The 24,250-nt window shown below is 47.8% G+C and overlaps 9 protein-coding genes across 9 annotated transcripts; 5 read left to right on the forward strand and 4 right to left on the reverse strand.

Moving 5' to 3' along the window:
• Positions 1–97: 97 nt before the first annotated feature.
• On the forward strand, positions 98–3,144 carry PHATRDRAFT_232 (predicted protein; the record flags this gene model as incomplete). The annotated part of the gene is made up of 2 exons (XM_002177610.1): positions 98–754; positions 844–3,144. Coding segments are annotated over 2 exons (2,958 nt in total), but the record flags the coding sequence as incomplete, so codon positions are not given.
• A 1,507-nt stretch (positions 3,145–4,651) lies between these two features.
• Positions 4,652–5,653, forward strand: PHATRDRAFT_10024 (predicted protein; the record flags this gene model as incomplete). Its single annotated transcript, XM_002177611.1, has 3 exons — positions 4,652–4,815; positions 4,914–4,992; positions 5,159–5,653. Coding segments are annotated over 3 exons (738 nt in total), but the record flags the coding sequence as incomplete, so codon positions are not given.
• A 1,381-nt stretch (positions 5,654–7,034) lies between these two features.
• PHATRDRAFT_43486 (predicted protein) lies at positions 7,035–8,410 on the reverse strand (the record flags this gene model as incomplete). Its single annotated transcript, XM_002177929.1, has 1 exon — positions 7,035–8,410. The coding sequence occupies exon 1, from the start codon at positions 8,283–8,285 to the stop codon at positions 7,035–7,037; it is 1,251 nt and encodes a 416-aa protein (XP_002177965.1). The 5' UTR covers positions 8,286–8,410.
• Positions 8,411–9,175: 765 nt separating this feature from the next.
• On the reverse strand, positions 9,176–10,344 carry PHATRDRAFT_43487 (predicted protein; the record flags this gene model as incomplete). The annotated part of the gene is made up of 1 exon (XM_002177930.1): positions 9,176–10,344. Exon 1 carries the CDS (start codon positions 10,256–10,258, stop codon positions 9,176–9,178), a length of 1,083 nt encoding a protein of 360 aa, XP_002177966.1. The 5' UTR covers positions 10,259–10,344.
• Positions 10,345–10,798: 454 nt separating this feature from the next.
• On the forward strand, positions 10,799–14,548 carry PHATRDRAFT_43489 (predicted protein; the record flags this gene model as incomplete). The annotated part of the gene is made up of 1 exon (XM_002177612.1): positions 10,799–14,548. Exon 1 carries the CDS (start codon positions 13,271–13,273, stop codon positions 14,546–14,548), a length of 1,278 nt encoding a protein of 425 aa, XP_002177648.1. The 5' UTR covers positions 10,799–13,270.
• A 122-nt stretch (positions 14,549–14,670) lies between these two features.
• PHATRDRAFT_43490 (predicted protein) lies at positions 14,671–16,741 on the reverse strand (the record flags this gene model as incomplete). The annotated part of the gene is made up of 2 exons (XM_002177931.1): positions 15,389–16,741; positions 14,671–15,341 (listed from the first exon to the last, which is right to left on the reverse strand). The coding sequence occupies exons 1-2, from the start codon at positions 16,608–16,610 to the stop codon at positions 14,671–14,673; spliced, it is 1,893 nt and encodes a 630-aa protein (XP_002177967.1). The 5' UTR covers positions 16,611–16,741.
• An 859-nt stretch (positions 16,742–17,600) lies between these two features.
• Positions 17,601–17,822, forward strand: PHATRDRAFT_10128 (predicted protein; the record flags this gene model as incomplete). Its single annotated transcript, XM_002177613.1, has 1 exon — positions 17,601–17,822. A coding segment is annotated over one exon (222 nt), but the record flags the coding sequence as incomplete, so codon positions are not given.
• A 1,333-nt stretch (positions 17,823–19,155) lies between these two features.
• Positions 19,156–21,162, forward strand: PHATRDRAFT_43491 (predicted protein). Its single transcript, XM_002177614.1, has one exon. It carries the CDS (start codon positions 19,430–19,432, stop codon positions 21,119–21,121), a length of 1,692 nt encoding a protein of 563 aa, XP_002177650.1. The 5' UTR covers positions 19,156–19,429; the 3' UTR covers positions 21,122–21,162.
• Positions 21,126–24,082, reverse strand: PGM_1 (mutase phosphoglucomutase). Its single transcript, XM_002177932.1, has 7 exons — positions 23,635–24,082; positions 23,343–23,566; positions 23,194–23,249; positions 22,675–22,962; positions 21,939–22,584; positions 21,725–21,845; positions 21,126–21,646 (listed from the first exon to the last, which is right to left on the reverse strand). The coding sequence occupies exons 1-7, from the start codon at positions 23,946–23,948 to the stop codon at positions 21,370–21,372; spliced, it is 1,926 nt and encodes a 641-aa protein (XP_002177968.1). The 5' UTR covers positions 23,949–24,082; the 3' UTR covers positions 21,126–21,369.
• Positions 24,083–24,250: the final 168 nt, after the last annotated feature.

Genomic DNA, 24,250 nt, shown 5'->3' on the forward strand with positions numbered 1-24,250 from the left:
CGGTACGCTCCTGCGACAGAGTACGACTGCGGCTGCAGCTACAGTCGTAACAAGCAAGGAAGATTTACTCAAGGCGCTAGAAGTCACGCATCCAGCCTACGATGTTGTTGAAAAAGATGTGGTGGATGAGTACGGTGCTTACTGCACGTTGTATCGTCATAAAAAATCGGGCGCGGAGCTCTTGTCGGTGGCAGTTGACGACGATAATAAAGTGTTCGGCATTACCTTTCGAACACCGCCGGAAGATTCGACCGGTGTCCCGCACATTTTAGAACATTCCGTCTTGTGTGGCTCTCGAAAGTACAAGACCAAGGATCCTTTTGTCCAGCTGCTTCAGGGGTCGCTTCAAACATTCCTGAACGCCTTTACGTATCCTGATCGCACTTGCTATGTGGTGGCATCCCAAAATACCAAAGATTTCTATAATCTGATCAACGTCTATGCGGATGCTGTGTACCATCCTAGAGCAATCGATGATCCAAACGTTCACGCTCAGGAAGGATGGCATTTGGAACTTGAGGACAAGGCTGGACCATTAACATACAAGGGTGTGGTGTACAACGAAATGAAAGGTGTTTACTCATCGCCAGATTCCCGTCTTATGCGAGCATCCCAGCGATCCATCTTTCCAGACAACACCTATGGTGTGGACAGTGGTGGCGATCCTCGCGTCATTCCCGAACTCAGCTATGAGCAATTCCGCGAGTTTCATCGTAAATTCTACTCACCGTCCAACTCCCGTATTTACTTTTCTGTACGTTGCCCACGTTTATCTATAATACGCCGAAAGTGCCTTTCAAGTGATGTTCTCATTCGCTTCTTTTTCCTTTTGCATGCAACTAGGGAGACGATGATGTGTACCAACGCTTGGAATTGATGGATGAGTACCTTCAGGAATTCGATATGCTGCCGGATGCAAAAGAAAAGTCCCAGATACAGTGGCAGTCCAAAACGTACATGGAGCCTAAGAAAGAATTTGAAACGTATCCTGCTGGTGCGGACCAGCCTGAGACTCACTTATTAACCGTAAACTGGCTTTTGAACGACAAGCCCATGACTTCTTTCGAAGAATTGACGCTCGGGGTACTTGATCATTTACTTATGGGTACCACATCTTCCAAATTACGCAAGACTTTGATGGAAAGCGGTCTCGGTGAAGCCATTACCGGTGGAGGTTTGTCGGATGAGCTTTTGCAGGCCACTTTTTCCGTAGGTCTGAAGGGAGTGCAAGGTGAAAAGACGGGAGAAGTTGAAAAACTCATTGTAGATACCTTGACTGGGATTGCAAAGGACGGCTTTGACGAAGACGACATCGCATCGAGTCTGAACACTATTGAGTTCCAAATGCGTGAGTTTAACACTGGATCTTTTCCCAAAGGGCTCAGTTTCATGCTCGGATCAATGAGCAAGTGGTTGTACGACAATTCTCCTACTGAGGCCCTCAAGTTCGAACGCCCTCTGGCGGAACTTAAGGAGAGAATTGCCGATTCAGGATCGAAAATCTTCCAGGACATGATCCAATCATACCTGGTGGAAAATACTCATCGTACCACGGTGGAATTGGCCCCATCCAAAACGCTGGAAGAAGAAATTCTCAAAGAGGAACGCGACCGCTTGGAAGAAATTAAATCAAAGCTATCGCAAGAGGATCTTGATGAAATTATCCACAAGACGGAAGAGCTGAAGAGGCTCCAATCATCAGAAGACTCTGTAGAAGCGCGAGCGACCATCCCAAGCCTTGAACTATCTGACTTGAAACGAGAGACAACCGAATATCCTATTTCTGTTACGCAAAACGAGAGCAAATCGGGGGTCACCGTTGTTCGTCATGAACTCGGCTCGACCAGTGGTATTGCTTACGTTTCAACCGCTATTGATATCTCGGGTGTATCTGTGGAAGACATTCCGCTGCTCCCGATATTTACGAAAATGATGACCCAAACTGGTGCGGGTGAATACGACTCCGTGGCTTTGTCGCGTCGTATCGGTACCCATACAGGCGGTGTTGGAGTCAGTCTTCTGACAACTGCAGTACACCCAGAGGGATCAGACGAAAGTGTAACTGGAGACGGCGAGCACATGATTACGAAGATGTTGATACAAGGGAAAGCGACCAGCGAAAAGGTGGATGAGCTCTTTTCCATCATGAATCTTATCTTGACGGATTCGAAGTTGGATTCTCAGAAAAAGGTTATTGAGATGCTGAAGGAATCTCGTTCTCGATTGGAGTCTAGCGTCCAAGGAGCTGGTCATGCCGTGTCGAATACCCGAATGAAGGCCCGTTATCGTGTTGGCGGATACATTGATGAAATTACGTCAGGGATTTCTTACTTGCAAACCGTGAAGGAGCTAGTCAAGCAGGCTGAAGAGGATTGGCCTTCGCTATTGAGACGTTTCGAGAAAATCAGGAGCACCATTCTTGAGAAGTCAACGTGTCGCAGCGGCATGGTTTTGGACATCACGGCAGACGAAAAGGTTTTCGGAGACATTCAGCCAAGTGTAGAACAGTTTTTGACAGAGCTCCCGGGGGATGCCAATGGTGAAAAGCTGCAGAACTTTTACAAGGAAATTCATCCGTGGGTTCCCCATGCGAAGAATATGATGGCTGAGTTCGCCCCTGTCAAGGACGAAGGTTTTGTCGTGCCCACCCAAGTAAGCTATGTTGGCAAGTCTGGTTTGTTGTACGACGAGGGAGAGCACATTCCAGGTTCGGCTGCAGTTGTGGCCCGATATTTAAGAACGGGCTACCTCTGGGACCATGTTAGAGTGATGGGAGGTGCCTATGGAGGCTTTTGTACTTTTTCCCCATTTTCGGGATACTTTTCGTTTCTCAGCTATCGCGATCCAAATCTGGACAAGACGATTGATGTGTACGACGCAGCTGCTGACGCTTTGATAGCGGCTGCTGATGCGCTCGAGAATAATCCAGAGGCCCTTGCGACAGCCATCATTGGTACAATCGGAGACATGGACGGTGCGCTGAGTCCTGATCAGAAAGGTGCTGCTGCTATGCAAAGGTGGCTCATCAATGAGAGTTCCGAATATCGCCAAAAGTATCGCGACGAAGTCCTGAATACGAAAGCGAGCGATTTTCGCGAGTTTGCTGAGCGCCTCAAGGGACTGAAATTGCCCTCTGTCGCTGTTGTCAGTTCCAAGGGAGCGTTCGAAACTGCGGCGAAGGCTGGAAAGGTATTAGAACTCACGGACGTTTACTAGCTTTAAGTGACAAGTAGTAATGTTGAAAATGATCTCACTGTCAACAGAATTGCTAAAGCGTGTTAGACAAGTCAAGCAAAGCATCAGAAACTGTCGCAGTTGATGTTCTCTTTTGCTAGCTGTTTTACGGTTAAATTGCCATGGCTGCTTAACAGTAAGATGGACCTACCAGAAAAAAGTGAGTGCCAAGGTTGTCTTGCCGTTGAGGGCTTTCAGTATATACATTTACTTATCGTCCTCAAACAAGAAATTTCCTATCTAACCGTTAACTCCTTACGCGCGGAAAATCCTGTCAGGCATTTTCGGACATTTATAACTGTCAAAATACGGGTTTCTTGCAGAGAACAAACTGTTATTCAGCTGTTGGGCTCCGCCGCCTCTCTTTTTCTCTAGAGGAATGTTGTCCATGCATATTTTTCAATAAGAGCGTGCCTGTACGTAGAATATATACCAAGACTTACACGACAATGCTCGCCTGCAAGCCAAGGTGGCCTAACAAACTCAGCAAGTCAGGCGCTTCAAAAACACCTCCGCATCAAACTTTAACGCTGGGTGACTACTCAAACAGGTCAACCGTGTTCTTGTGTTGGCAGCTGGGAAGACTCCCACTTGAGGTGTCTAACCTTTTGTTCCATGACAACCAATATCATCGACCTTCCTAGAGAACCAGACTTCGAAGAGGCACCTGATTGCCGAAAGTTGGCGTCCGAGGGGGACCTCACCACAGGTGACGATGGACAACAGCGACGGAAAATACCTACTTGGTCAGGATCAGATGCAGCAGCACTACCTACAATACATGCAAAGCTATGGATATGCATTTCATATGGGGCAACACTGGGGACAGCAGGGGTATGACGGAATGTACCACTCAGTATATCATCAAGGGTAAGTCTATTCATCACGTTTCGAGTAGGTACCGTCCCGTTCTCAACTTGCGCTAGGCCTGAGGTGCGCGTCGTGTCAAACAGACGAAAAACGGCCCACAGGTTCCGGATTCCTGAAGCTGATGGATGCTGCTTTAAATTTTTCGTGCTCTCAACGCAACGAGGGAAAAGACTCGTCTTTGCCGTGGAACTTTCTCGCACGTAGAACTGCTACTGTACCCCATGTAGAAGGTTTTGCGCGGAACAGCCTATGTGACGCGTGACAACTCCTTCCAAGACTAATAGAAAGGCCCGACTGACGACGCTGGCGAGTGAAAGGCGTGCCAAGCGTGTGAGATCCTCTGTTGAACAAGGCGGTCCGTGTGTGTGGACTGGTGGACCTCCCATACTTCTCTCCCATTCAGCTATCGTCGGGCTCACGGGCATTGTGCTGTTTTTTGCTTTGCTGCAGATATCAGTATCCTTTGCAACCTATGGAAGGCGTTCCGTTGCCGCCTGGAATACCAGGGCTTGGAGGATCGACGGATCCACTTGAAGCCGTTCTCGGACCTTTTCCCTGCGCGCGGCTCCGGAACCTCCCATATGATGCCGCTCTGGAAGACATCTTGATTCTTTTTCAAGGGCTCGTGGTGATCGATGTTGTTATTTCTTCCCAGGGGGATGCGTTCGTTATTTTCGCCAACCCCATGGATTTCCAGATGGCATTGCAACGGTAAGGAAATGAAACGAAATGGATTTGTAAAAGTCGTGTCAAAATTGCCAAAAAGAATTGTCGGCTTAACGCGTCACTCTTTTGCATGTTGCCAGAAGCGACCGCCAGACGATTGGTCGTCGGTTTGTTGAGATCGTGGCAGCGACTCGCTCGGAGTACTATGATGCCATTGCAAAGGTAAAAGCCGCATTTGTTGTGAAACTATTGAAGACCGAGTGCTGGATAGCGTCTGGCACTCATTTCTTTCTCTTTTTAGCAACATTTACAGGAGCAGGAAGGCCGAACTCATCTCTCCTCTAACGCGTCTCGGGTTTCAGGAGAGGATATTCTAGGGGATGATCAGAAGTCTGCAGGGGAATCGGCGTCAGCCATGGCGTCTTTATGGGGCGGATCGCAAGGAGGGATGAATTCACTCCCCCCGCAGGGTGGGTACGGAGAAGGAATGCAGCATCATGGACTACTTGGAATGGGACCGCGATTGACGGGAATGAGTCGGCAAGGCGGAATTCATACCCCTCTGCAGAAGCGTACTGGAGGAGGTATTCAGGTTGGAGAACACACGGGCTTTCTACGCGTTAGAGGTCTTCCCTTTAGCGCCACCAGAGACGACATATTTAAGTTCTTTTTGGGATACAATCCCACGCAGGAGAGCGTCGTTCTGACCTACCGCAATGATGGAAGAGCTACTGGAGAGGCGTACATTGGTTTTGCGACAGCGGACGACTCGAAACGCGCAATGGAATTGCACCGTCGGGTGATGGGTTCCCGGTATGTTGAGTTGTTTATCAGTAATAAGGACGAACATGGTCGTGCTTTGGCTCGCTTTGGAGGCCGCTAAAGCAGGTTATGAACGGACTGGCTCATGAGGTGGGATGATTTTGATACTACTCTTGTGGATTGTGACAGGGATTCAAGTGAAATGTATGTGGCTCGTCAATGCAATGATATCCTTGGCGGAATCTTTGACATTGGCTATATATCTGATCAGGTCATTTTGATAAGGCTAGACCCTTAATACCTCTTTACTACAGTAGAAAAACCAACCCTTTCCCTTCTTTGGCTGTAAACTGGTTTTGCCGTTGACTTGTCATACATTTCTCTAAAGAGAGGAGCACGTCGAAAAAGGTACAAATACGACGTTCACCGCATTTACACACCTAGCACAACCCTAACAAGTATAACTCCCATGGTAACTCCCACGCCAGCAAGCATATACGACCCAAGACTCGAGCCTATGGATTGCTGGTTATGCTGACTTGGCTCAAAAGGCATCGGGGATCGAGTCGTTGGTTCCGATAATGGAGCCGGGACATTATGGTCAGTTGGTGCGGATTGAGCGACCGGAAGGCGCTTATTCGTTTTCAATTTTCGAGGGTCGCGAACAATTGTTCGGCCTGCTTGTTTTGAAAAAGCAGCAATGGACCGTCGGTACATATCGTGTTGAGAAAAATCTATGAAAGCGTTCGGTCTCGTGAGATGGAAACTCGCCATAAGAAAGACAACCTCGGTTCTATACTGAAAGTCATACCTTGCGAGCAATCAGTAAGCTAGTCGTCTAGAGGTAAGAAATGTCAGGACACATTTGCAGGCCCGTCTGGCCCCTTGCTGCAAAAGAAGATGCTGACAGTGATTGAAAAGGCAATCACTGCGAAACACACCGTTGAGATGGAAGAAGAATAAGATGATGGGTGGATCAAACGCCTTCCATGCGCACATCTCTCGGTTCTAAAGGGAAGCTTACTTACGCCAGCTAGGTAGATAGATCTACCGGTATGTGCCTTGCATACGTTGTTACAATTAAATGTAGCTGTAAGGAACGACATTGCCGGTAGATAGCCGGACGGCCATTTACTATTCGGCGCCTGATCTTTTTTTATTAGCCGCGGCGAGCATGACTGAGACGTTCGCAATGCTAAAATAGAATGCTTAGGTAGTAATTGTTATAATTCAGAATTAACACTACTTTTTTCTCCAGCAATTCTCAAAACAACGGATAGAGGCCCATTCCTTGACAAAGAAATGCCTAATTCTCGAAGTCCGGAGCTCTAGGTGGTCTAACTGTGATGTTGTTGAACGAAATGATCCGAGAGTACGCAGAATTACCGCGCAAGTTCACTTTTACTGTAAGTGTAAGTCGCTGTAAGGAGGCTATGGGTTTTTACCGCTCAAAATATCGCAACTGGCTTTGTAGCTAGAGGTAGCTAGCGACTTCACAAAATTTACAAATCGTCCTCTTTTTCCAGTTTCAAAACGAATGAGAGGTAATTCACGTGCCTTGCCGTACTAGGAAGACTTTCGCGATCGACTAAAACGTCGTCTATCCATGGATATAGACGCATGGTCCGGACAGAAGTACGTTGCTGCGGGTCGTAGTGCGTCGCGCCACGTATAAGACGTGCAACTTCAGGCGGAAGGTCGGAGCTTCGACGATAACGGACAGTCCGTTGGGCCGTATCTTTGTCCTTCTTTCTCCGCACACAACGAAAAAGTAAGGCCAGTGGGTGATTGCTCAAGGAAATCAATTGATTGACGTCCTCGTCAGGAGGCGCTCCGGTTAGCATGTACTTGATCGTGTTACCCAGGGAATAAGCGTCTGCAAGAAGTCCGTAGAACGAAACATGATCCGATAGGGTTTTCGTCACATCTACGTCCGGATTTGAGTGATAAGAAAGCTTGTACTGACGTATATCCTTGGTTATTTCTGGGGCGGCATACTTTCTATTTCCCAACGAGCTCATTTGTCGCGAAAATAGTCTTGATAAGGATTTGTTCAAATTTGATCCATTGGAAGATGCACTTCCTGCTGAGCGAGTTGAAGCGTCCATGTCAAGCTTTGCAATTCTAGGAGGGGGCTTTCTCATATCATCCGGCGTCAATGCCCTAGCAAACCCAAAATCAATAAGAGTGACTCGCCATTTCTTCAAAAGATATTCCCAGTCCGTATTATGCGTTTGTCCTTCATTGTCCCAAATTTTGTCTTCGCGCTTCGATGCAACAGATACGACGACATTGTCCGGCTTAATATCTCTATGGAGTACTGCCCGCGAATGGCAGTATGTAACGGCGTCCACGATTTGAGCAGCTACTACTCGGGCAAAATTGAAACTCAAAGCGCCGCCAGTTTCAAGCAAGTTTTGTAAAGTTGGACCCTTAGAGTAGCTGAGTGCCATGACAGCTGCACATGTATGATCTGTGCGGGGAGGCTCCCAATAATCCAGTAGACGCATTATATTGGGGTGGTCAAGCTCCTTCAAAATGTCAATTTCCCTGTGAGCGTATCCTCTTTCTTGCTTAGTTACGTTTTCGGAGCCGACAACTTTAATGGCGACCTCATCGTCTTGATTGCTACCGCTCTCGTTTTGCTTCTTCTTCCGGGCAAGGACAACGGAGCCGAATCCTCCCTTTCCGAGAGGCTTTATCGGAGCATATGTGCGAACAACTTCAGCGGGCCAATGTGCCGGAGCTTCCATAACAGCCTTCTTGAGTCACCCAGTAGATAATTTATTCCTTGGTGATTCCTTTGAGCGCTATTCAGGCTGATGATGCGACGTCAAGACTCACAGGCAAACACATTAAGGACTAATATATGATTTCCTTGCTAAAAAAGACAGCGGATGATTATAATGGTGTCATTTTCTTGGTGGAGGAACGGACGGATTCACTCACGCAGGTGATAAGAGGAACGTTGATCGGACCCTGAAGATGAAACTGCACCAATGAGAAAATTCGCTATTTGGGATGAGCACGGGTGAAAATTACACTATTTGGGAAAATTGATTTGGTTCTAAGTATCTTTATTTCACGAATTCACCGTCCGTCATTCTTTTCGCAGAGGCCTCCTAAATATATTATACCACTATTGTATTGGAGCTCTGCGATTAAAGCAGAAAGAGTAGCTTGGGAGAGGATTGAGTTTTTGAAGTTTCAACTGCCGTAAGCAATCATGAAGATTAATCAGTGCATATGGATTGACAGCGAATTAAAAAGCTTAGTTGAAAAGCTATTTCCCGCGAAAATTGCTTTTTTTCCCATTTTTTTCCAAATAGTGTAATTTTCACTCCTGCTAATCCCGAAGAGTGAATCACACTTTCTTCTCTCGCTACGGCGAAGAGAATATCCTTAGTGGTTACTGTTAATAGTAAGCGACCAGAGGGATTCGGAGGTTTCTGTGTTCGTCTTTCCACTGTCAGCAAACAAAAAACGTTATGACAGTGATACAATTGACAATGGAGTCGAATTTGATCTCCGACTAGTCTGACTGTGGAGTTTTTCCGCTACGGAATAACGTTACTGCTTTAGAGCTACGGATTCATAAGTGCGCATATCAGAGACGCTAGCCGATCATTTTGACATCGGCATACTACAAGACCGTCACATCCCCGCCAAAAAAATTGATTTTGCTTTCGGGTTTGGAGAGGAGAATTGTTCGCAGAAGCTTGTCTTCTGTCTCAAGATTTTTCTGGCGCTGGAACTCTTTATCGGCTCGACTTTCGACAGAGGCAAAGGCTGGACTGAAGCCCTCCAGGTGACTTCGCCCAGCGCCACCCTTACTGGTTTTCTTCGACATCCATCTTGAGTTGTTCAGAATCCAGCCCTTGGCGCCGCTCCTTGTCTTTTTTGATTGACGTTCGTATCGCAAACTCGCAACATCCATCCGGCCCCAATCGCGACACGCTGCAGAGAGTGCTCCCGGTCTCTCGCACCATGGTGCTACATCTACGAAACCTACCAGAACAGTGCGTTTGCCAGACGTGATGGCATTGGCGCCATGTAGGGCTTTTCCAGAGTGGAAGACGGCATCGCCTGCTCTAGTTGGTCGAACCACGCCACCGTTTTTCAATACTGATGATGTTGACACGACATCGCGCAAGCCATCAAAAAGAGTACCTCCACCTTCAAAATCATCAGGGTCGTTTATGGTAATAGAAAACGACAAAATGGAACCATCTCGATGTGGTTCCAGGCGATCCATAGACCCTTGATTGCAGTCAGTTTTCGTTTGATAATGAGCGCAGAATAAATCCAAGAATGACATGTCTTCCTGTTCGACGCCGTATACCTCGTTCAGCTCGTCAAATATCCTACCAGTAAAGCCAATTTTCTCTAAATAATCTTCTAGGATCGTGCAGTCTTCAACGGCGAAATCGCAAGTTGCGTACGAGGCGTGACGGTCAGAATCGGGTCGATCCCAACGGCCAGTGGCTTTTGCGAAGTCTGAAGATATTCTCAAGCATGCCTTGGCTTCGTCATCAGACAGTATAGTTCTAACGTGTATATTGTGAAGAGGTGATGGATAGATGGCATCATCCACCTTATCCTCGTAAAATCGTGGCAGAGTAAAGATTAATCGAGTCGATGCCGCGCTTCGAATTGTACTGAGGGCGTTGCTCCTGCAATCAGACAAAGCTAGAATATACAGAATACATGATTTAATTTCAATCATCTTCTCCGCAGGAAGAAAAATGGGGAGTCTTCAGTGAAGCTGTACAATTATGAAGCTGATCAGGAAGTGTTTGATCACCATGTGTGTCGATAGTGAATGAGCCAAGCTAGCAAAAGAAACAAATCCCCACCAGAATCCGCTTGTTGGTTAAAAAGCAAAAATTTCCAGGTGCCCGGCACCCAATATCGCATATTAGAGAGTATGAAGAGGGGAGCGGGTGACTGGCAGATCATTAGCAAACTGTCGCATGTGCCGCCACGAATTTGGCAAAGCTACGTAACCTGGGAGTGACAGTTCGTGTATGAAATAGTCTCCTCTTACACCGCAGCGAATATAATGCAATGAAAGAGGGTGACATGTGCAAATTTTCGCTGGCCGCGTAGGGACTATGAAGCGAAACCAGCTAGACAGCAAGGCTACAAAGCATTGTTCCTTTGCAGTGGTAGAGAAGAACAATTTAGCCGTGATGGATGCTTCTTTGTACCGCAAGTTGCTCTACTCTACAGCAGGGAACCACGTAAATTAAGTATTCAACACATACTCTCAAAAAAGTTCTCTATCAAGGAGAAAATTGGGGTAATGAGTTCTGGGCACGCAGTGTGACTCTTCTCTATCACACACGCATCGCCTTTTATAGTCAAGCCGAGATTTCTTCTCTTCCCAGCCAGCGCTCCTGGCAATGTTGCTCCGTCGAAAGCAACCATGTTGGGTCCGGTCTCAGATCTTTGTATAGTAGAAAATGATCCCTACCCTTGGTAGCTCCCGGATGTAGATTCAATGAGGAGGTAAAGTCCAAAAAGACATCCCGATCGGGTGCAATTTGGTAGCCCGCTTTGTGGTATAATTGCAAGGCACTGTGATTCATCGTGTCCACGTGCAGATAGAGCGTTTCGACGTGACGATCCCTCGCCAAACGGTCCATGGCGTCCAATAAACGCAATCCAATGCCTTGCCGTCGCGCGGACGGGTGGACCGCCACTTCCGTCAAGTACAGTAGTCCGTACCGTGGCCGGCGGGAGCCTAACTGTGTATTGTAGAATTCGTGAAAGCTACATTCGGCACTACCCAGAATAACGCGCGACGTGGTGCTTGGTTCGGTATGCGCGGTCGCTTTGGTCGCAACGATGCAGGTGGCGCCCCGCATCCGCCGTCGGACCATGGCTTGACAGGACCGGGAGCAGAACTGGGCCTGTAAGTCGGCCGAAAAGTCGGAAAAGACGGATAGACGCAAGTTGGCAATATCCACGTCGTCCAACGGAGTAGCCAACTGCACCGAGACGGCTCCATCCTGCGCAAGGATGATGGTGCGGGGAGATTCGATTGGTTCGCCTAAAAGTCCCATCTCGGAGTGAGTGAGCGAAGAGAACGCGGTAGCGAGTCGATCGTGCTGCGTACTGAATGAGGTGGTATCCAATTTCCTGTGCGGGGATCACTGTTTCTACGACTTCCCAATAAGTCATCAATAACAGAGTGAATAATAGATTTTGTGGTGGAGGCTGCCGTGTTGGCTAACGCTGATGACCGGAGCGATGCTTTGGTGGGCGGGTCCGTATGATCCTTTCGGGGAGCAGCTTTGCGCAAAATGTCCAAAACCTTGTGGGTGGCTCGTTCTGCTTGCCGGGCATGGGTGGCACTGCCAATCCGACGAACTCCCACACTGGTGGGTTTTCCTGTCGCATTAGCGTTCCTTCGTTGTGGCCTCGTACCAGCGGCACGGTTGGCCAACAGTGCGGCTCGTATCCTGGCAGCCTTGCGTTGATCGTCGGGAGCCGCTTCGGTCCGTGTGAGCGAGTCGTCGCCGCGTCCCGCGGGTTGGGCGGATCCGGATTCTGGTGGTCGGTCCTCCTCCTCCTCGCGAGACGCAGAATTCTTGGGAACGTCGTCGACATCACTTTTCGAGGCGGACGGGGTGCATGATCGTGCGTCGTCTGGTCGTATCGGATGATCTCGTGATTCCGACCAAGATCGTTTGGTGGTGACGGTGGGTACTGGTGTACCAGTGGAGACGCAAGACGGTGTGGCAGGTACCATGGTAAGGCGCGCAAAGGGAGAAGAGAACGCCCGGTCCCGAGATGGACCATCAACGAAAACAGACGATTGGTCAGCGCCGGAGACGGGTTGGGTAGAGGGATTGGTTCGAAAGGGCATTCCTGGAGAGGAATGGAACGCCCCACAGACCTTCCCGGAATGTATCGACACGAGACAGCAGAGTAGAAGAACAGCAATGACGTGCCATCGGCGCACCATTGCGGACGGCAGACCGTACCGAGAGTTTGTCCGGCTAAGGGCGTTGGTAATGCTCGTTGCGGTACACACCCGTGAACTCGCAAAGTTCGGAAGCGCAGCGCTCGACGGAATTCGGCTGAGAATGAGCGGCGGTAGGAGACGATTCTTGGACTGCGATCTTCAACTGCCTAGCTAATGTAGTAATGAGCAGGAGTCGTCGGGATGGCAAAGAACAGGAACGGAATTGTGGAAACTTCCTGCAACTGTAAGCAATCTCTTTTTCGATACTCCTGTCGCAGCACCGGGTCGACCCAGACGACCCTGACGACCCCTGTAGTTTCCAGGTAGGGCACCAGCCAGCTCACACTCACAGTCAACGGAATATCGGTACCCTCCTATTGTCTGTTTGTCTGTTTGTCTGTCTGTACGTCTGACCAGCAGTACCGAACGGGACTTTTTCCAACTGGCTCTTCACCAACGTTGCAATCACCAACCACAAAAGGTGTTCCAGGTGCCAGTATCTTTTGGAACGGCCAGTACGACGTACAAACACAGGGAGCAGACGTCGGCAGCGCTGGATTCGAATTTGGTTCCTCACGCTCCCCTTTCAAGTGCTCTTTCATCGGACACTAACACTAACAAATTCTCTACCCTCGGCAACTACCTACCTCCTTTCCTAAGTTTGTTATTGGTGTGTGGTACTATTGTTGCTCTTGCTGTCATTACCATTTGTTGTGGATGCCCATTGTGGAAGCTGCGAGTCACTTTTTAGAAAATTGATTCCCCATGACCAGCCCTTCCGTTGCGATCACCCGAGCCGCTACATCGACCCCTTTGGTGTCCCGAGCCTTGGTCGTTCTGCCGTGTTGGTTGTCCCTATCCGTTCCTTTTCAAAGGCGGCCACAAGCGGGACTTACCCAAAGGGTCGGTCGAACCATTTCCACAACGACTCGTTACACGGTAAAAACGCGGCAACATCACCCATCGAGTCTCCCTTGGTACTACCATTCCACCCGATTCTTCTCGGCCAATCTTTCTTCCTCCCACGAAACCCACAGTGATGACGTTCGGAATGGATCGAATGAAGACAACCAAGATGACGAAGAAGAAGAAGAAGAAGAAGAAATGGAAGACAACGCCGATGAGCAAACAAAGGCAGCCCTGCAAATCCGCAACGAGATTATTTGGCAGAAAAGATTCATGGCCCTGGAAGCGTTCGTGGCGACCCAGACCCGCGACGAACAAGGGACTCTACCCTACCCAGAGGACCGCTCCATGCGTACCTGGTTAGACAAGCAGCGGCATTTGTTTCACCTCAAGATGCAGGGCGAAAGCTCGTCGCTCACGGATGCTCGTTCAGCCCAACTCGAGTCACTGGGCTATCCACTCAGTCCCCGGGACGATTGGTGGGAAAAACGTTACGAAGATGTACGAGCGTTTGTCCAAAAACACAATCGCTTTCCTTACGATATGGATGACAGTTACATGACTGAAGAAGAAAAACGATTGCTTTGGTGGTGTCGTCTGCAAAAGAAGCAGTACAAGGCATGGAAAGAGCAAGACGACGATTCGTTGACTGGAATGAACGAAGCACGAGAAGCCAAACTGAACGAGATTGGCTTTTGTTGGGATGCTCATCAAGCGTCCTGGTTGGCTCGATACGAAGAACTAAAAGCTTATCACGCCCATCACGGAGATTGTCTCGTGCCGAAGGACTATCCGACGAATCCCCCTCTGAGCAAATGGGTGAGCGATCAAAGGAACAACATGGCTCGTTCCCGCAAAGGAATAATAAAAGTTAATCCGGAGCGACTTCAACTCCTAAAAGAATTGGATTTCGAATGGAATGCACTAGAAGAATTTTGGAATCGGAAGTACAAAGAGTATGCTGAGTACGTGCGATTACATGGGCCAGGTAGCATGCCTCGCCAAAAACACAATCCTCATTTACGGAACTGGCTTACTTATCAACGAAGGCAGTATCAGTTGTTGTTGAATGGGCAGAAGAGCTGCATGACACAGAAACGCAAGGATCTTTTGGACGCATTGGGTTTTATCGTTTGAATCTATAAATATCGACGACGATGGTCCAAGTAACCGCCCACACCGAATTATCGCTAGTAGAACAGTAAAGTAGTTCCAGTTATGATTCCAATACAGTTCATACATTCTATCATGAGCAGCCACTAAAACAAAAAATCAAACCCATACTCGTCCATGTCCGAAAACCGCAAACCTAGACCTGAAAATTCGCTGCGGACCTCGTTCCACATGTTTCCCTTGGATTCCATCTTGTCAGCAAGTTTGGCCCGCCTTTCGATTTCTTCCGTCGACCAGGACGTAGCTTCCTCAGCTGTACTGAAGCATCCGAAAAGTCCGTGTGGAATGGCAATATCTAAGGGAAGGCGAGCAATTGGCCCCGACGGAATCTTATTGGCTTGCAAGATTAGCAATTCACTCTCGTTTTTCTTTCCATTGTAGAGAACCGACAAAATGTACCCAGGGTCGTTTGATCCATCCTCTGTCGCTCGTCTAGCATACATTGGTTCTCCGCAGAACTCAAAATTTTCGGGCATCCAGACTTGACTTTCCGCTGTTTCACAGTCAAATCGTGCAATCCCTTGAGGTGGAGCCACATCCGCTCCCAAAGCCCCGACATTCATGTAGATATACCGGTGCTCTTTCATACTAACAGCAGGGTTAATCCCACCAAAAAAGCAGTGGTCGTTGAACATGAGCTTTTTAGAAACGGATCCCCTCTGCGTGTCTATCGTGTACCGCCAAAGGGATTTTTTGGAGGCGCACGCCTGGTATTCTTCCAAGGACGATCCCCAAGGCCAAGATAGCACTTTGTCGCCTATTTTGGATCCGTCCGAGCGAATGCATCAAAAATGATCAAACCACCGTCCTCATATGCGTTTATAAAGTGTAAGTTTGAATCCGAAAGAGAATCGATCGGGAGAGGTAAAGACATCTGTTGCTTTGAAGACTCGGGACGTGGAATGAGGTGAACGATAGACGGTCGGTCTTCCACTTTCAACGCTCTACCGGGACCTTTGTCCATAAGGAACTTCATCCCATTCGTAGCGATGGGAGGCTGTACAAACACGGCGTAGTTTTCGGTCGCGGCGAAGTCTGTTATCAAAGCAAACCCTGGTACTGTCGTTTCGATCCGTCCGTTTTCTATCAGGCGGAACTTGTCGTCGAATTCGTAACAAACAATGCTGGAGTCCTTTGATTCGTGAGATACCGCATAAAACAAAGCGCGGTTTTTGGATGGATCGTAAATCATCTTTCCTCCGAACGGATCTGCTTCCTTCTTTATAGCACCTCCCAACATCGATCTCCCATCTGTTGACAGTGCAAGCGCATCCAGTTTGTGCGGTTGTCCTCCTTCCCATAGCGAAAAGAGACGCTTCCCCCAATAGATTGCGCGAGAATTTGCGGTATTTTTCCGAAGTTTGTTCAGCCCTGGCATCAAGTTGTGACGATAAAGTGGAAGAGGGAGGTCATTGGCTAAGCCGCCACCGGCTGACGGGCCCTCCATCCGAGTAGAATCCATACCAGTATAAACACGTTTGCCTTTCTTGCGTTCGTACGTAAAAGGAGTGCCTCGAATGAATCGGAAACGGGCGGTGACATCTCCTTCTCTAGAGAATGTTACTCCCAGAACAGCGCCGTCGCCTTCGAAGGGGTGTGGTACCATCCGCGTCTTGTCTTCCCCGTCTAAAACTGGCGGTTGCTTTGGTTGGATCAATGACTTTTTGGGTGGTAAAATTGAGCCAGCACTGAACATGGCGGGTCCAGAACGGAAATAGGTTCCGAATAGATCGTCTGGTACCTCTCCCTGCGATGCTTGGCAGGATTTACATACTAGCTCCTCAAATACGGTTGTGTATCCGGAAGCAAAGGCAACCATATCCGGGGGTGTCGCACCTAGATGAGAGCTCTCCGGTGCCTCATTCTCGGCGATAGTAGCGTGTCGCACGAAGAAACGTCGGGGCGTCTTCAATTTCCCATTCCGTAGTCGAGGACGGCCGGATGCTTCGAACCCTTCCGAGCCAATTCCAGCGCTCACTAGTAGAACAGTGAGGAACCTCGTCCTGCCCGTACGAGATTCGAACATCCCGGGGCGCTCTGTTCCTATCTAGAGCGACTGTAATGAAAACCGATTGGTGGAAGGAATAGCAGATGAGCTACGACAAGCTTAGAAGGCAAGTCACGCTAATAAAAAAGTAAACCAAATATCGCCGGAAGCAAGTGTGCGTTGTGTATCGCAGGTTTGCGTCATCGTTTCATGGACCAGATCATCGTTCGCTTATTCCCAGTCACAGTCAATTTTCCCAATCTGACGTTTGCACTCTAGCTCATTTTTTTCTCTAACTGTAAATGACGTCTGTGCTCTGGACAAACAGTTACAAAGTGGCGCCTTTCCCGGAAATGCAGACTTCGCGGTTAAATGCATACTGTTACTTCTAATTTGAAGTGGATCTGCAATTTGTAATTTCAATGAGGACGGTTGCAAACAATTGAGATTGCTGAAAGTGAATACTACAGTCAGCAACATCAACTACCTCTCACAAGTTGCAATATCTAGCCTCTAGTTGTAATTTACAGCCAAACAATTTGGCATACTGAAAAGCCAAGCTGCTTCCCATGGATTCGCGACTTGAAAAACAGACGGGTAGAGGCACGTTTCTGACTGTGAAAATAGTAAATGCAGTCCCATCAAATGATTTGGTTCGTAGAACTTCGGGAAGGGATAAGCATTCCAACTGTAAGTACACTGAGACCCGAATGTACGGGGGTCCACACCAGATTGACGGTTGGCATAAAAACTCGCCCACGCTCATCACATCGTGAGAAATTCATTTTGCAAAGCAAGAGTTACTGCCTAATCTCTTACGTCAATATCTCTAGCGAACTGCTTTAATATAAAGCTTACAAAATCTGGATCAATTTTTGTGTTGTGCGGAAGATGGGATTGTCTCTTTGGAACATTTTTAAGGTGAGAATTCCCGATGAAATGACTTCAGTTTCCTTCCGCCGTATCAAAAGTCGTTGCAAGTATGATTTCGGTGGGCTAGCACATCCTGAATGTCTGTCTCGTTTCTCGCTGCAGGCGGGACTTCTGCTACTCAACGCAGTGATGGTTCTGAATCGGAAACGTTTCCTTGCCAAGTACGGTCTAGACGATCTGAACCACATACAGGAAGAACGGAACCCACTAAGATCACAGGCCGTGGGATTGTTGCACGCTGTTGGCTATTTAAAAGTCCCAGTCATTGTTGCCAATCTCATTACGGCTCTGTTCGAAATCCTTTTAGGAGGAGCATAGTCGTGGAGTTGTCCTTTCTTAAGGATATGGGACGCTGCATTCTCAGATATCTTGACTTTTCTGGCTGGCGTTAACCATTGCGAGCGAGCCCCCAAATCGGATGGCTTTGTTCAAAATTCTATTCAACGGAGCATAGTTATGGAGTCGTCTTTCAAGGATGTAGGGCGCTGCATTCTCAGAGATCTTGCCTTTTTTGGCTCTTTTAACAGTTCAGCGACCATATGGAAGCAGTTACGAGTGAGCCGCCAATATGCGGCAAATGATAGAAAGTTTCAAGCGACAATATGTAGCTAGATTGGCATTCATGATGGATATTTTATTAGTCGATGTATCATACATGGAGAGGGACTTTGTAGTTGGTGTTCAATCAGAACCGGGTAGTTCATACAGGTTCATCGTTTGATGCAAAAAATAATTGTCAATTTGAAAAACGGTAGCATCATTTCTGCAACACAGTCTCGCTGTCCTTTTTCCAAGAGGTTAAATGTACCATCACGGATGTCAAGTAGATCTATCTGGTCGTCCGATCAGGCATGGATAGTCAGCACGTCTCATCGAAAAAATTGACTCACTTTTAGTGAATTCAATTATACACCGAATACAGACCAAATTTACAATTTGAGGTATGGTACAATGAGCAATCAGAGACGACCTCCCGGCGTTCTTATTTTTAATTTTTGTTTTCAAAAATATAAATCTGAGGGGCACCTCATATTGTTATTTTATGTTGGTCTCCGCGCTTGACTCATGAAAGTAACCTGTATTTTTGTCACAGTTAGTTGATTCATTGCCACATAGGGCTTTTTTGCGATAAGAAAATCTCTCTATGTTAATTGTAAGTTCCAGGCATTTCCTTATAATATTTTTTCGAAGCCACACGTCTTGAAAGGTGGTTTATTTTTATAAATAGGAATTTGATTTCGGAGAAGTCGGAAAGGCCGTTTCCAGAGCTTTTATACGTGCAAAATTCTAGTAAGTCGCTGGTTCTCAAATAGGATCGGGACTCTACCCGATTCTATTCTATATCCCTCCCACCTATGGATGATCCTTGTCTCTTTTCCCGATAGTGTGGCATATCTGCTGTCAAATAGCCACCCTAGCTCTTCGTTGGAGTTTACCGTTATGTTTACAGTTATTAGCTTTACATAGTGTAGAACATAACAAAAGTATCGATTTATCGTGTGTATCGTGTGTGCTGACGACCGAAAAATTGAACAAACGACAAGTTCTGACGGAGCTAAAAGCGCATTTCGGAACACGCTGTAGAATTAACTGTAACATAGACTTCGCGTGGTTTTAGACCGCTCACGTTCACACACATACCCCGCAGGTGATAGATAGGCTTGGAGCCACTGGCCCAGCTTAGCTTTACATTAACTATCTCGCAATCACCGTCCAAAATAGTTCCGAACTTTGAGTAATTTGACGACTCTCACCATCGATTCTTTCATCCCGGGGCTCTCGGACTTTACGTTCGTAAAATACATCTCCTATCAGGAGGCTACTGCTTCAACACCTCCGTTCTACTCAAATTTACAGTTAATCGCAAATCTCTCCTTGGAAGTACTTCCTTCAATTTTTCTGAAGTGAAGCTTGCGACCTCAGCCATGTCGACAGCGTCTGACGATGCGGCGGAAAAGGCAGCAGGATCCAATGTGGAAGACGGGTCCCTCTCTCTTGCTTCTCACCATTTTGGCAACGAAACGGAAATGCCCAAGATTGAGGAAGGCCAACTCCGCCGCGCTCAGTCCATTTCTGAAGCAGTCGAAAACAATGATGACAAGCTCTGTAACGCCCCTTGGTTTCTTAAGTTTATCGAGTACCCTTTCCATGTAAAGGATCCAACTCGGGACGTCTACTTACCTGAAGCGGCCGGCTGGGCGATGGATTCTGCGGGTCGGGGCCCGCTCAATCAAGTCGGATCTTACGTTGGACAGGCGATTCTTCGTTTGGCTACTCAAGATGCCGGCTGCTTGAACCCGCGAACTTGTACGAATACTGTATATGGTTTGAAGCCAAGTTCTCTCCTTACCGCAACTACTTCTATCGTTGGAGTAGTGGCTGCTTTTCTGATGCCCATCGTCGGGGCAGTGGTCGATCACACCACGCATCGACGCTTACTCGGGCTCGTTTCTGGAATGGCGGCCGTCGTTCTCGCTGGCATTCAGATAAGTGTGAACGCGAACAACTGGTTCTTCATCCTCTGTGTAGACGGAGCGTTGTCTTTCTCGCTACTTGTACACACAACGGCAGTATTTGCCTATTTGCCCGACTTGAGTTTGGACGAAAATGTTCTCTCCCACTACACTTCACATTTCAACATTCGGCAATACTCGGTTCAGGTTGTCTATCTAGGCTTAGTCATTATTACAGGAGAAGTCCGCAATTTACCCTCTCAAGCAATTGCCACTTCGGTGCAAACTGCGAAAGACGCAGCGGGCATCAGCTTTGGCGTTGCCGCTCTTTTTATTGGATACGCTTGGATCTTTCTATTCCGCCCTCGGCCAGCCTTGTCCAAAGTTCCCGAAGGACAAACATTGCTGACCACCGGTTTCGTACAAGTTCATCGAACTGGCAAGAAAATTTGGAAGGATTATTGGGCGTTGAAGTGGTTCATGTTCAGTTTACTGTGGTCTCCCGAAGCTGGTGCAGGTGTCATCCAATCGATTGCCGTCACATTCTTGACTGTGGTGATGAAGTTTACCGGTCTGGATTTGGCCAAGGCCATGCTGGTTCTGATGGTTGGAAACATTTGCGGCTCTTTATTTTCAAAATGGGTGTGTCAAAAGATTAATCCGCTCAATTCGTATCGTTGCGGTCTCATGTCATTGGCTGTTTCGATTTTCGTGTCGGCGTGGACATTAAATGGACCAGAAAGGCGCGCAGCCGTTTTTGGTTTTACGTTTTTTTGGGGGGTCTCTATGGGATGGGTTAACCCGTCGCAACGTGTGCTGTTATGCACACTTATACCGAAAGGTCAAGAGACCGAAATGATGGGGCTATTCGTTTTCACTGGCCAGATTCTAGGCTGGCTACCACCTCTCATTTTCACTCTAATGAACGAGAATGGCGCCGACATACGCTGGGGATTCGGGCTGGTCACTTTCTTTTGTGGTTTTGCGGCAATCTGCACACTCCCAATGGGCAATTATTACGAGGCTGTTGCATGGGCCGCTCGCCAGTCGGAAGAGAAGCTGGGAGAAGTTCTCGTAAATGCTCAATCTCGGAGTGAAAAGCTGCATGAAAGTGCACAATCGATTGGGAGCCAAGATTGTGCAACAGAGAAAATTGAAAAATAGACTTGCTAGGCAACTAATCTTAGCAGCAGTATATTTTGCTCTCTGCTCGCGTTCGCTGGCAAAAATAGCACAATAGCACGCTTGGAGTTCCAGTGGGGAAGTAATACTCCTATTGATAAAACATTCCCTTTTGCGGACGGTTCGTGCCGCTGCGGACAGCTACAGGAAAGCAGCACAGAAAGGAAAACTGGTACACAGAGAGCATAAAAGGCGATACAATAATCCACTTTCGGCAAATTCGCATCACCTTAAGTAATGACTGTGGGAGCATGGCGCCCAGTGAGCTCCTCTATACGAACCAATCTAAGTGCTAGTGTTGCCAAGTTTTTAAGTGCAACAGGAGAGGCCACGTGGTGCTTTGCAGAGTCCTTTTCGAACTTCTCCAAATACACGCGGATAGTTGCGCCAGTGGAACCGGTACCGCTTAACCGGAAAACTACCCGGGCGGGGTCTCCGTCGGAGAACTGAAAGGACAAGATAAGGCCCTGGCCCGACACACTGGACCCGTCGACTGGATCGGTGTACCTGTGTAGTATCATATAACGTAGGTTAGAACGCAGCAGTTCTGGTGTAATATCCTTATTTGCGGTGCGAGAAACGTACGTAAACTCTTCCGCCTTAATCAGCTTAATTTCTGTTTCGTCCGCCGTTGTGGATGTGCCTTTGTGGACAAATTCTGTTCGAATGTATTCCATAAGCTTGTCGGCATCCTCGCTAGCAACCCCTGAAGAATAATATAATGGTGAGAAGACGGATCGAGGTGATTTCTCAAAAGAGAATCCGCGGTTTCTCTTTTCTCCGCATCAGAGCACCTTACCTTCATAGTCGTATCGACAGTAAAAGTTGCGCCCGTATTTCTTCCAGTGATTCTTTATGATGTCAGACACACTCACTAGAGGGCTACCTGAAGTGGTATCGTTGGACTTCATCAAAATGGACAACCATGCCAACGCTGCCCATAGTCCATCTTTCTCACGAATATGATCGCTACCAGTACCGAAAGACTCTTCTCCGCAAAGAAAAGGAGTGTAATCTGCCTTTCCGAAAAGCTCTTTAGAGCCCATCAAATTGCCAAAGAATTTCCATCCTGTAGGGGTGCAAAAACACGGAATACCGCGTGCTTTCGCAACTACATCCAGAGCAGCTGAACTCGGCATTGACCGAGCAACACCACGTGGGCCGCCCGCTTTGGAGAAATGAGGGATTGATTCCCAGTTGTCGCAAATCACTGCCAGGCTGTCCGACGGTGTGACAAAGCACCCAGCCCCAGCGATCAGATTCCGGTCTCCATCGCCATCGTTGGCCACGCCTAAGGTTGGAAGATCTGAAATAGCCATTGAAGAATTTTCGCTCCCGTCTGACAGCAGACCCATCCTTTTGATCAAATCTGCTGCATACGTCAAGTTAGGATCCGGATGGCCCCCGCCGAAATCAGGAAGAGGATTGCAACGCATCAATGAACTCTTGCATAGAGAAGACAACGTTGTCCGTGTGAAAATAGAGTTTAGAGTTGTAGTATAGAGAACATCATGATGTAACAATGATCGACTTACTTCAGGAAGACCAAGCTCTTCAACGAGAATACGACGAGCAAAAGGACCCCCTGCTCCATGCATGCCGTCAAACAGCATCGTAAAATCTGGGCGTTGGCAAAATTCCCTCAATGCGCTAAAATCAAAGCACTGTTTTAATACAGTCACATACTCGGTGAAAGGATCAATAATGACAACAGACGACACTTCAGTCAATTCATGGACCATTCCAGGCAGGGCATTGATGTCAACATCGTCAACACCTTCCAGCGTCTTGAATGAATTAATCTTTAAAGTCCGCTCATAGATCTGTCAAGCAGGGAAGATGAGAATCAGTGAAAACAAATGTATATTAATAAACCATCACACAGGCTTGGAGATATACATAGAGCAATTGCCAACAGTTCGTCACTTGACTGTGATCGGAATTTTCGCTCGCAAAAATGGAATGAAACCTCGGATTCCTTCGTCGACGCAGATGATCTGCTGCAGCCAGTAAAGCACTATCCGGACATGCTGCAAGGATTTCGTTTCACTGACCTTATCGGTGAAATCGTCTCCGGCGGGTTGTCCATAGCCAAGATTGTACTTTATCCCTTAAAACGGAGCAAAGTACGACAGCGGTTTAATCACTACAAATCCTGGTCAACAACTAATAGCATCGTAATCTTTCCCAGGTGCACACATACCAAAGTCTTCCCCAGGGCCTCCGGGATTATGGCTGGCCGTCAAAATGATACCCCCCTCGCACTTTCCACCTTCGCGGTTTCGTATGGCTGCCGACACGGCTGGCGTCGACATAATACCTTTCGAAGGCACCCAAATTCGACGAACACCATTGGCAGCCAACACACGACAGATGATCTGGATTGCTTCTGAATTAAAGTACCTTCCATCCCCTGCGACGAGAATACTGCAGAAAACAACATCAGTGGGGCATCTTTCCAACTGCAGCAATGACTGACTCATGATTGTACTTACGTATCTGGTACACAACCCTCATTTTCGTTGGCAGCTGTATCAAGAAGGCTCTGAATGAAGTTTTCGACGTAATGCTTGTTGGATTCAGATTTGCCTTGCCAAACCTCTACTTTCTTGCGCAAGCCCGACGTTCCAGGCCTCATCCCCAAAATTGGTTCGGTAGGTACATCGACAAGTTTACCAGAGTCCATCGTCTTTAACTTGGAAGCGTGCAGTCCACAAGGGGCTCGGGGCCCTCGATGGGCAAAGGCTTCAGTAGAAGCATTTGAAGAGATCGTCAAGCAGGCCCATGTAGCAAAGAGATATCCTTTCATGGCACCCCTCTTTGTCAGGCTTGCAAATTAAGCAAAAGATTCTCGGTGAAGGAAACCAGTGAAGTGCGTCTAGAACTGATTCTTGCAATGATTTCACAAGCAAGCCAACAATAAGTTTAGGCGGATAATGCTTGTTGAAGACGCCGAGATACGAAGTTGGGGGTTGAGAGGTGGATTGTTGGTTTGTAATTTGCACAGTCGATACCGATCGGCAGACCGCCTTAAATTCGGTAAACACCGCAAACACCGCAAATAGCTTATTTGCGGTGAGATCGGGACTTTTATTTGCGGTGTTTGCGGTA

Source organism: Phaeodactylum tricornutum, chromosome 2 (genome assembly GCF_000150955.2).
Source record: "Phaeodactylum tricornutum CCAP 1055/1 chromosome 2, whole genome shotgun sequence".
Classification (NCBI taxonomy): Eukaryota; Bacillariophyta; class Bacillariophyceae; order Surirellales; family Neidiaceae; genus Phaeodactylum; species Phaeodactylum tricornutum.